General features: G+C 47.5%; 1 protein-coding gene across 2 annotated transcripts in view; it reads right to left on the bottom strand.

Annotated features, from left to right (window-relative positions):
* Positions 1-1,972: 1,972 nt before the first annotated feature.
* The window catches only part of LYRM1 (LYR motif containing 1), a 66,485-nt gene continuing 55,911 nt past the window's right edge, over positions 1,973-12,546 (bottom strand). Inside the window, exons 4-5 of one of the 2 annotated variants that reach the window (XM_068110654.2) lie at positions 2,909-2,940; positions 1,973-2,575 (exon numbers count right to left, since the gene is read on the bottom strand). In XM_068110654.2, the coding sequence (XP_067966755.2) occupies positions 2,465-2,575; positions 2,909-2,940 (143 nt within the window). In that variant the 3' untranslated portion in view covers positions 1,973-2,464. The remainder of the gene's footprint in view (positions 2,576-2,908; positions 2,941-12,546) is intronic. The other variant, XM_078774201.1, reaches the window with a different exon arrangement.

Here is a 12,546-nt window from a genome sequence, read left to right as displayed (position 1 = left end):
AAAGTAAGTTCACCCCCACAAAAAAAATATTCCATATTAAATGCCAAGTCTGTATTGTGTATATATAATTTATTATTTATTTATTATTAATTCGAATTTAGCTATAAACTGCCATTCAGGTGTTTTACAGGCAGGGTGATCCATAAATGTGTGTGCCATCTCCCGGATGGACGTTAAATTGGGGGTCTCATCTGCCGGCATTAGTTGGATCCCATGGTGTCCTTCGCGAAGAGTAGGTGAGCCATCACCGGGCACCATTAACAATTTACAAATTACTGTACTAACATACAGGGGGAATTGTGTCAGTGACACAGCCATCAGCATTGATGGAACCAGCAGCCACAGCTGCATCCGAAATGAATGAATACATCAAATATGGACTTGACAAGAGCGCGTTGGCTTTTATGAAAGTATTCCCAAGCAGAATTAATATCAGATTCAGTGGAGGTGGGAGCACGATTATTGTGAGAGTGCAGATTGCGGTCCCTGCCAGTTGGCACGTCCAAACAGTCAACTTTTGTGACATTGACGTTGTCTCGAGAGCTAGAGAAGGGCGATTTCACAAGAACATGGGCAGACGAGATTGAACATAGATTAGGTCAGACCTATGGAATTGAAGAAAGCCATCACAGCTGTGCCTGGTTATTGCAGAGCAAACTGGCATGGTGGTAGTTGGGAAGTTGCCACATGAGGAACAGTGAGTTATGATACACTGCCAAAAATATTTTGAGAAATATTTTCAAGCTGCAAGAAATGTTTTCTCATGGTTTGCTTGTTTCAAGAAAACTTTTCTTATTTTAAGAAAATAGTTTTACGAAGAAAATTATTTTTGGGTGTGTATAAGTCGGCAGGATTGAGCTGATTACCTGTATTGATCCATGTCAGCAGAAAAAAGACTCAATTGACCAGACTCACTGGCCTGACGGTTAGAGCTTCGGCTCTGAGGCTGGAGGATCGGCGGTTTGAACCTGCACTGAGTAATACCAGACTTAAAAACAGTATGTGCTGCTTCCTTGATGCTCAGCATTTTAAAAGGACAGAATGTGGACAAACAACCATAACTTGGCAATACCAGTGCAGGTTTTGATGGGCTCCTGCGTCAAAGTTCTTTGTCAGGGAACTTATATCATAATGGAGTCATAATTATGAGGTGGATGGTACACCCCACAGATAAACATTTGGTGCTTGCGAAAAGGAATGCACAGCCAGAGGTTTGCAGGGATGAGCACGGACAACGGGCAGTGTGGAATGAAGTTCTTGACATACGGACAAGACCACCATTGGGTGGGTGGTGGAGCCTGTCGAAACAGAAGAGGTTTGAATTAAATCTTGTCAAAAGCAGTATTTTGCAGAATACAAAAATCTTACTTCATTTGTACAGGATTCTGTAAAACCTTTAAAATGAACTATGCTCATTTGGAACCTGTCTTTGGAGAGGATGTGTGTCATACCTTATTTCCTTGCGTCGGCAGCCTCCATTGCTGTTTTGCGTAGGCAGAGTGGTGACCTGTCCAGATTTGGATTTTCACAATGGAAACGTTCAGTACTTGCTCCCATCTTATCAAGAGCACAGGCCAACACCACGACCAGGTCTTTATTAAATATGGATTACAAAACAGAGCAAACAAGTGGTGTTATTACCCTGCACAAGCGAAGCAAAAAGCGGGGTTAAACAATTGGTTCACTTTGTCTGTCCATCCACAAACGTCAGTTTATGAAGAACGCAATTTCAATTGGATGTTACATTTTGAACATGAATTACTTCCTGGCTCTGAATTCGTCCCAATCGCACATGCTCAGGGAGGATTGAGATAACCTTTTTTTTTTTTTTACTCCGTCTGCCTGTCTCGTAGTCAAACAAAATTGAAGACCTGCTGTTTTAGGGACGCCATAAAGGACACACACACCAGGCCCAAATAACTAAAGTAACGTGTTAAATAAGGTGGTGTAAAAGACGCTGCATCAACAGTGGTAAACTTCCGAATTTGCTTTTTATACAACCTTCAAAATCTTTACTATATTTCAATTTAATTGTAGAACACAAATCACATTATTGGCACTTACAAAATATTATGGCATTTGACATCATGTCGACCAATCAAATTTTCTGCTCGTAGATGAAGCCCACGTGCGTGGGGTTAAGGTGTTTTTATGAATTTTCTAGTTGAGAAAGTAACAATTGCATTTGATTGGATTTTTTTACCTTCAATGTAAAATAATGATGAAGACATGATAGAAATCCATTCTCCTCATGAGTACAAGCTGCTCATGTAACATTTTATTCGTGCATCATTTTAAAGAATATACAAAAAACAACAACAAAAACTATATTCCACAACATTAGGCAGTATGGTAACCTGAGGCACGGTTGTTGCCACTTTTCCACTCTGGCCAGACAAGTCGATTTCTCAATGAAAATCCTATGCTTCATCATCCATGCCCAACCTTTTTTTTTACAGTCCAGTCAGGTGTCCTGCGATTGCAAGTAGATCGGCTTGGCCCGTTTCCGCAGGCGTTCCTGAGTCCGGAGCTTCCTTGCCGACGCACCAGCAAGCCCCGTATGAGGGACGTTCATCTGGAATAGAAATGTCAGCCCAAGACTAAAAATCACAGACAGATTGCTGCCACCGCGAGGGGCTACAGGAATGAATCCACAGAAATGAATGCTTAATACCTGTGCATAACCTACGCAATGTTCATCTTTGTTTTCATTGTGTTTGCACATTGTCATCCTAAAAACCCATCAGATGTAGTCATCTTAAAGCTAAATAGGCAAACGTGTAGCCAGCATAGCAAACCAGGATGAAGGTGTAAAGCAGGTGAACCAATGGCAAATAATGGCAAAAGTTGCTTCTGATGCCAAACACAACACAGATCTTGCTCCAGGATCAGGCAAACGTTAACTTACTGGCCTTGGGTAAGGAATCTTGTAATGAAGAGCTGCAAAGACAGGCAACATTTACTTGCTTGAATAGTTACTGCGTTTGTATATTAAAGGCCAAAGCTTTGGTTGGTTCATCAACATTATTCCAAATAATTTGCACCAAGCTATTGGATACTGATAACCAAGAGTGCTGAGATAAATGTATGAAAAGTGAACATTCTAAACTCCATGCTCAGCCCAGATGAGCAGATTGCAGCATTCAATTTTTATCCCCATGCTTTTTGAAAAAAAAACAGGGATATTGCAATCGGCTCCATCTGTCCGGCCGTCACGCTATCACCTCCTAAATGGTTGGGCAGAAATTCAAACTTGGTATTTATGATCACCAAATGGCAAGAAGGTGCAAGAGCAGCATAAAGTTTGGCTCCACCCCTTGGGTCACCAAAATAATGGTCAAATGGTCAAATACCAAAATAATGCAATTACAGGCACATTATAAAAACATTTTAAAATTAAACTTTATATATGCAATCAACATTGGGGGATGCATTGACTATGTAAAGACTTTTTTGTATTTGTCCCCCAGTTTAGGTATCAGGGAGTGGGAACTTTATACGGTCACATGGGACAAAACAGCAGAAAAAAAAAATTCATTTAAAATTTGACATTGGGTCATTGCTGGTGGAACTTTATGCCATCTTTCAACTTTGCTTTCGGTGGGAAGTGTGGGGATTGAATGGGGTTTTTTTTTTATTGTGGATGGGGGATGATTTGAGATTGTGGGGAGAGCTTCTTGAAGCCCTGGAGGAAAGAATGAGATTGAAAAGTTTGAGGAAGTTTGTTCCACATTAGGGGGGGGGAAAAGAGGAATGAATGAGTGGAGGTGAGCAATGAGTCTATTTTGGGGGTTTCACCAGAATGGGGTTAATGTAGCCCATGTCGTCTTACATGCTTTCTGTAGAAACCTGGTGGAGACGTTGCATGGAAACAGCAGAGGGTGCAAGACCAGAAAGGAGCCGGTAAAAGACATTAAGACAAACCATCCTGTCTGTGATGTGAAAGTGATAGGCCCAGAGACTCGGCTTCATTACGGGACATTCCAATGATTTTGGAGGCCTTGGTTTCCACCTCGTCAAGCTGAGCAATGTGTGAGGTAGGGGCGCCAGCCCAGAAGGAAGAGCAGTACTCCATCAAGCTGCGGATGAACGCCTTGCATATGCAGTTGTGATGTAAATGTGATATCTTGTTTAATGAGGCCGGTAATTGGAAGGTAAGTGGAGTCAGAAGTCAAGAGTAACTACCTCGAGAGATGCAACAATGAACTCGTTTGATGATGTAACGTATAATAAATAGTAGCCCATAACCAAACCTTAGCCACATGATCGTGCCACCACAGAATGATCAATGACCTCATCGACCCCAATGCAGAATATGATGCAAGTTTTAAGAAACAGAGAACGTGACCTCTTGATGTCTTTCATCATGCTGATCTATAAGATTGGAACACTTCTTTAGAGGAATGGAATATAATTTATCTGGAGATGGAAAAAATAAAATAATTGAAGAGTATAAATAGGTGAGTTAAATGGGGAGTTTTAAACCTTCTTGCTTTGTTCCGTGTGTTTCTGGAGGTGGTCTTGTCTAAAAATGTCTGCAGAGCAATGTCAAATCTACGTGTTTATTCGATAAAAAGATATTAAGCATGATCAAACATAATCAAAACAAGACCAAAAGTCTAACAGTGGCGTAGCCCAGCCTTGTAAAATATTATACACCACAAACACACACGATTAGCTTTTTAAACAGTCGCTAATGCTGTTTATATGAATATAAATGATTGTTTTAAGGCCATTTTCCCCGCTAGAGCAGGGGTTAGCCTTGCGGGCCCCATGACAATCATGGTTCCCTGTTTGAGGCAATGTTTTTTTTTTTATGGCCGGATGCCCTTCCTGGCGACAACCCTTAGTCGCCTCTTACGATGTGCAGGGATACGGTGTACCTATTCTAAACCGGGGTACACACCGGGATCATTCATACCAGCAAGCTGGTACTCAAATTTGCTGACCTCGGAAGGATGACAGGCTGAGTCAAACCCCCTGGTGTTAATTTAGCGACCGACCGGGATTCGAACCCAGGATCCTAGGATCCAAAGCCGGCACCCTAACCGCTAAGCCAACACCAGGCTGTTTATAACATTAAACAAAGAAATTTAGAGGAATCCCGACATCCGTGAGAAAAGTTTTACTTGCAGAACTGAGCGAAGATCTACTGTAATCTATATACCCCACAAGGGTTGGGAGTGTGCTCATTTGCTAAGCAGCTAACTAGCGCTTGGCAAGCCAGCCGTTCCTTAACGGTTTTGAATGGATTGCTTGCTCGAATGTTTAAACCGCTTGACGATCTCTCCACAAGAAACTTGGTAAATGAACACACCCAATGTTCTTGAGACCCGACCATAGATCGACTGCAATCTATCTACCCCAAACAGGAATGACCCTTCCTGCCACTCCCGTAGTGAGCGGGTGTATGAGTAAATTAAAATGTCGGTCGGTGGAGTCAGCCGTCGTAATGACATCGTAGACGTAATGATGTAACGGACGCAAACCTGCCGCGACTTTAATAATTATGTAGAAGATGATATTGTTGCGGTTTTGAGTGTGTCAAGTGAGTCTAATAAAGGTTAAATTTGCCCCCCATAGTTAGTCACACAAGCAACATGTAGCCTCGCGATAGTATAGTTATGTCTTAGTATTTGTAAGCTTAGTCCTTTTCCTTTGTTAGTTCTGCGTTGAGTAGAGCCAGGAGAATAGGCCCTACTTCCACCGACAATCCTATGTCCGTAGCCTCAATCCCTTTTGCGTCAATGTTGGGTTCATTTTGGGCGAGTAACACGAGGCAGGCTCGGAAGGTCAGGAGGATCGAGGCGGAGCGGCAGAAGCGATGACGGTAAGCACGAGCCGCCAATCAGAGCTCAGAGGTGGTAACGGCGGCGTTGCGTCACAGGGCGTGGCGAGGATCGAGAGAGTTCCAGAAGGTTCGGGGGGGCGTAGCTATAAAACCCGCTGCGCAAAGCCCTCGACAGGACTTGCAGCGAAGGACTCGAACTAAAGGACTCGCGATAGAGGGACGTGCATAAAGGAGGATTCGCGGCAGTTGATGAACTTCACGCACTTGTACGAGAACGGTACAGATACGCTGGCGCAGCCAGACGTGCTTGAACCGAATACAGTCCATTTGAGACACGCGAGTGAGAACAGCTGAGTAACCGCCAGCCGCGCTAAAGTCCGCCATTTGCCGTTCCGCCCCATCATCTGCTTGTTCGGGAGACGCGCTACGAGTCCTTGCCTTCGCCTGCCACCATCTTCGCAGGACGTGCCGGGGCTATGGAGAGCCGGACGGGGACCATCTCTGGACAACGCGTCGATGCATTGGGGAACATCTACCCATCTGCAATTCCCCGTGTGAGTGTGAGACGGGCCAGTTGTCTGGGAATTAGTTAAGACTGTCTAAGGCTACTCTGTGTCTCTGCGTCCTTGAACCTTGTATATACATGTGGGAAATAATTAAACCCTTTGTTCTTCCTTTCTTCCTGATTCGACCGTTTCTGTGGTTTCTTCGATTGGTGAAGCGTGGTACGGGTAGAACCGTTCCAATCGGGTTCCAACATCTAAGTAACTGCGCGGACCACGTGTACGCAAACCGCTCGGCGTACTCAAACCACACGTGGTTCGTGCGAGGCTTGTTTCTTCGCTCCCAGGGCAGCGCGGGGAATTAGGTACGAGCGAGAAGTGGTCCCGAAATCCTACTCCGCGTGTGTCCGAGAGGGACGTCTCAAGTCTCGGTTCCGCCAAGCCCAGAAAGACGGGGATTAATCCCCCCTTGATGAGGGGATTAACGGCGGCGTCGAGAACCGCAACAATTGGTAGTCAGGAGTTGGGATTTGGAACCTGGGACAAAAAAAATTTGGGCAAAAATTTTGGACACCAATTGTACATATTGGCCATAACAATTGGTGTCGGGGAGTGGGATTTGGAACCCTACTAAATTTTTTTGGACGAATTGGCTCCAAATTACGAGCGACCAAAATTTAGTATAAGACCCAAATTATAATTCGTGCCATGGCTAGCCAAAGCAGTCGAATGCCGGTGGGGGTAGAAAATGAGGTAGATGAGGAGGAATTAATGACCCAGGACCCACGGGAAGAATTGGGAGAAGAGGAGGACATTGATGAGGGGCCGGCAGTCGGGGAAGAAAATGGCGGCGCCTCGCACGTGGCGGCGGAAGCCGAGCCCGCCATACCAGGGTACATGCGATTTTTTATGGACCAAATAATGGCAAAAATAGACGAACGAGGGGAGACATTGGAAAAAATGGGGGATCGATTGGCTAATCGGATGGACGCCATAGTAGAGGAATCCAGGTGCAACATGGACACCACGATAAAAAAAATGGGGAAGGACATTGGGCGCAAGCCGAGCGAGGAGGTCGCATTGGGACACGACGAGGTAACGCGGTGTGAGGAGCGCGTGGAGAGCGAGCTTGGGCAGGGCGCGGCTAAGTTGACCGGGGGTATAGAAATCACGACTCGGGGTGTGGAAAAGCCGATGGCCGTCGAATTGGAAAAAGAGATTTTATGCGCGCCGGCAGTCGTCGAGGAAATAATTAAAATAGTTGAAATTGGGGCCGAAGAGACGGCAGAGATAGAAAGTGAATCACGGGAGGAAGTGATGGAATATGTGCAAAGTCTGTGTTTGCACTGTGATGTCGGGCTTGCTAACCCCAATAAAAGTTTGCAGGTGGTGCTGCCGGAGAAGAAGGTCCCTAAGGTGAGCGGGAATGTGTTTGGCGGGAAAAGGTTTTTGGCACGCTTGGGGCATAGACGAAACCCGGGCGGTTGTGGAAGGGCCGTTGCGCGGTGTACGAGGGTGAATGGCGCGCGTGTGCGAGAGAAGTGTACACCGGAGCGTGAGTGTATGACGGAATGTGTGTGGGAAGAGTGCGTCGGAGAAGAGTGTGTTATAGAGTGTGCGATGGCCGAGGAGAGAGAGAGAATGCACACCAGAGCGTGTTGTAGAGAGTGTGCAGGAGTGCACACCAGAGCGTGTTATTGGGTGTGTACCAGGAGAGTGCACACCCGTGGATGTTACGGAGTACGAAACGGAAGTGTGCGCGAGGGTGTACGATGGCCGATTGTGTAACGGAGTGTGTGAGTGGTATGAGTGCGCCAGGGTGTGCGTGAGGGTGTGTGATAAAGGAGTGTGCGAACGGCATGAGTGCACCTAGGTGTGCAGGTGTGAGTACAGAGCGCGAGAAAGAATGCACACCGGACCGTGTGCGGAGAGAGCGTGCTGTAACAGAATGCATGGAGTGTATGGGAGGCGCAGGGACGCCTCGGTGTGCGGGAGAGGAGTGGGTACTTGTGGTGAGAACGCGGCTCGAGCATCGACGCAGACCGGGGTAGCGTTTAGCGCGACGTATAGCCGACGTGAGCCCTCGGTGAGTGGTGTGCTTTGTGTGCGGCGGGGATCGGTGCCGCGGCAGTCTCACAAGGACCGGCGTGCACGGTTCGCGCCGGGCCCCGCCCTGTTTGGTTGGTGTCGTGGCGGGAAAGGCGATCGGCATGGTTCAAGGGGGGGGTAGGAGAGTTCGGAGCCGCGCCCCCTGGCGGGTGCGATGCTCCGACCGTGGCCGGTTGGGCCATCGTGCGTGGGACCGCGAGGCCCCGCGTAGGGATGGCGCTTTGAACCTTTGCCCTTCAATGCCTCCTCCCCTAACCAACAGTAGACAAACCACCCGCATGCATTGCTCGGCTTTGCGAAGCCGAGCTGTGAAAATGTATTTCCACACGGAGAGGCTCGAGTACAGTCGTGGACAAATAGCAATAGTGTTGGGGAATGGTACCCGGCGTGGAGGAATGGTAGCTCTACCATTTCCCACTCAGGGCTCATGAGCATTAGATTAGGGGGATGGCAGTGACATGCACATGGAGGGACCAGCGATGGTTACCTCCATGGGGCACCGAAGCTAGCCGAGGGCGGGCTAGGATAATTGATAGGGATTTAGAGGACATGAGAGTTAAGTAGCGACATTTGAACTATAGAGGGGACGTAGAGAGGTTAGATGGTTGTTAATGACGAAGGGAAGTTCTTAGTGTAAAGGGATGACGGGGAAGCACGAGTCTTAGGGGAAAAACAGCTAGTTAGATGATGCTGTATGTTTGAGGAATTGTGCATGGAGATAAATGGAATTGTGTTGTGTTTGAGGAAAAAGGTGTGAGAGCACAAAAGGTGTGCAAGAGAAGTGGTGTGCGAGATAAATGGTGTGTGCGAAAATTTGGTGTGGAATGCTTGGTGTGGAATAAAAGGTGTGGAATGCATGGTGCGAAGGAGTGAATGGGGGGAGATGGACCCATTCACGAATACCCGGGGTGGGTAGTGTAAAGTCAGGTAGAGGGCTTAGGTAAATTGTTTGGATATTGACACCTGTGGTGCAGGCAGTGGCAAGTAGTGCTTTGGTTGGGTGCATGAGTCAGTGAATGGCTGGGTGTGTGGCTTTGTTGGTGCGTATGGTTATTGGAGCACTCCGTCACTGGTAGTTTGTTGGCCAGGTGAGGCTGCAGGTAGGCTCCGGGAGCCAGTCAGAGTAGTGTGAGTCATGTTCAGTGGGGCCCGAGAATCCAAGGAAAGGACCCGGGTAGCCCAATGCCAAGGAGGGCATCAGAGGGGTAAAGAGCCAGGAGGGGCCTTCCCCAGTCAGGTAGTCACAGGAGCAGGTAAGCTCGGGTGGCGACTTCAGTGGCGGAGGTGCGCAGGTAGGTAGACCTGCTAGTAGAGCCACACGATCCAGCCCCGAAATTGTGCAAGGGCACAGTAAGAAAAATTGGGGAGTGAGACCCAAATTTGGATGGCACCGCAGAGTGGTCAATGGGGAATTCGGTTTTTAGAACCACATAGTTTAAGAGGCCAATTGGCAGGGTATGACCCCGGGTTAGTTTAAGAGTTAATGTCATTAGAGTAGTTAGGAAGAGAAATTCCCTTCGCGCCATCCACATCCATTCACCGAGGATGACAAAGCTCCGCACCAGCACCAAGTGACTGATTTGAGTAAGTGAGATGCATCATGACGTGATGAGACAATGTGTTTGTTCCATTCCTTCCTTCCAGGGAGGGATTGGGAGACGAATTTGGTAGTAGAGGGGGATATGGGAGACAGGACGTACGTAAAGACGGATTGGAATTTGTAAATACAGGGAAGGGCAGGGGTAGTGTAAGCTGACGTTGGGGGGGGGGGGGGGGGGGGGTATGAAAGGTTAGGGACGAGCTTGCTCTGCTCACTCTTCCGCGCCCCTCATGCTGCATTGCCATGTATTACTGTGTACCTCTGTGCCCTTTCCGCTTTGCTGGTTGTGCTTTGTCTCTCCCCCACCCCAGGACCATTCTGGAGGTGGAACTGTGCAGCTGCACCTGTGCAGCACCCCTGCTGCACTTTGCTACATCTGTGCAGCTGAACTGCGCAGCACTTTGCTGCCGTATTCCTTGCATTTGTTATAACTTTGCTGCACAAGTGCAGCACTTGCTACCACAGACACTTTGCTGCACATTACCACATTATACATGATGGACGACAGGTTTTGTGGCCTTACACTTTGCTGTGCAGCACTTTGCTGCAAACTCACCTTGCATCTTCGGACCACTTGTTTTGAGTGGCATCAATGTCACGCAGTTGGACCACATAGGGTTGGCCCTGCTGGCAAATCCAATAAACACTTGTTGTGCATTTTTTTTTTTTTATGTGCACGCCGAAGAGAGAAGATGCCAGACAGAAGCAAATGAACTGTGAACTTTTGATGACTGTGTTTTTCTCTCCCCTCCAATCTTCTTTTCAAAAAGGACAGGTCCTGGGTCATAGAACTGTAAATAAGGTTCGGGTTTTGTGCTTGTATATAAAATGCTGCCCACCGGCTTTATGTTTAGTTTGAAAATAATTCCGCAATTCGGTTAATTGTGGGCGTGAGTCTGTCAGTTAGCCACTCAACGCAGTAGGTGGGACATATTTAGTGTTTTAAAACTGTCGCATACACGGGTTAGAATAAATGTTAGGGGGAACCACATCTAAGTGTCACACATAATTAAAAGTTAGTCCCAAATCTTTCTCAAAACCCGTCGTTCCAGTTTTTGTAGGTTCGACTCGGGGACGAGTCTGACGAGGGAGAGGGGTAGTGTTGGGTTTTGAGTTTTGTACAATAAAGGATAAATTTCCCCCTCATAGTTTAGTCAAATTACAACATGTAGCCTCGCGATAGTTCAGTTATTTCATAGTATGTGTGAGAATAGTCCTTTTCCTCTGTTAGTCTTGTGTTGAGTAGAGCCAGGAGAATAGGCCCTACTTCCACCGACAATCCTACGTCCGTAGCCTCAATCCCTTTTGCGTCAACGTTGGGTTCATTTTGGGCGAGTAACACGAGGCAGGCTCGGAAGGTCAGGAGGACCGAGGCGGAGCGGCAGAAGCGATGACAGTAAGCACGAGCCGCCAATCAGAGCTCAGAGGTGGTAACGGCGGCGTTGCGTCACAGGGCATGGCGAGAAGGATCGAGAGAGTTCCAGAAGGTTCGGGGGGCGTAGCTATAAAACCCCCCTCGACAGGACTTACAGCAAAGGACTCGAACTAAAGGACTCGCGAGAGAGGGACGTGCATAAAGGAGGACTCGCGGCAGTTGATGAACTTGATGAACTTCACGCACTTGCACGAGAACGGTACAGATACGTGGGTGCAGCCAGACGCGCTTGAACCGAATACAGTACATTTGAGACACGCGAGTGAGAACGGCTGAGTAACCGCCAGCCGCGCTAAAGTCCGCCCTTTGCCGTTCCGCCCCATCATCTGCTTGTTCGGGAGACGCGCTACGAGTCCTTGCCTTCGCCTGCCACCATCTTCGCGGGACGTGCCGGGGCGGTGGAGAGCCGGACGGGGATCATCTCTGGACAACGCGTCGACGCGTTGGGGAACATCTACCCATCTGCAATTCCCCGTGTGATTGTGAGACGGGCCGTTGTCTGGGAATTAGTTAAGACTGTCTAAGGCTACTCTGTGTCTCTGCGTCCTTGAACCTTGTATATACGTGTGGGAAATAATTAAACCCTTTGTTCTTCCTTTCTTCCTGATTCGACCGTTTCTGTGGTTTCTTCGATTGGCGAAGCGTGGTACGGGTAGAACCGCTCTAATCGGGTTCCAACATCTAAGTAACTGCGCGGATCACGTGTACGCAAACCGCTCGGCGTACTCAAACCACACGTGGTTCGTATGAGGCTTGTTTCCTCGCTCCCAGGGCAGCGCGGGGAATTAGGTACGAGCGAGAAGTGGTCCCGAAACCCTACTCCGCGTGTGTCCGAGAGGGACGTCTCAAGTCTCGGTTCCGCCAAGCCCAGAAAGACAAGGGGATAAATCCCCCCTTGATAAGGGGATTAAGGGTGACGTAGAGAACCGTAACAATATACAGACTAGGCATTTAATATGGAATATTTTTTTTGTGGGGGTGAACTTACTTTTCAAGATGTCTTAGAACCAAAAGTTCATTGGAATTATGTTGAAATTATTCTAGATTTTGTTAATGTGACCTTTAAAAGAAACAAAAACCACATTTGACATTTCGAAACAAATAAATT

This window comes from Myxine glutinosa, chromosome 3 (genome assembly GCF_964187855.1).
Source record: "Myxine glutinosa chromosome 3, kmMyxGlut1.1, whole genome shotgun sequence".
Taxonomy (NCBI): Eukaryota; Metazoa; Chordata; class Myxini; order Myxiniformes; family Myxinidae; genus Myxine; species Myxine glutinosa.
The sequence above is the reverse complement of the archived record's forward strand: the minus strand, read 5'-3'. Positions and strand labels throughout refer to the sequence as shown.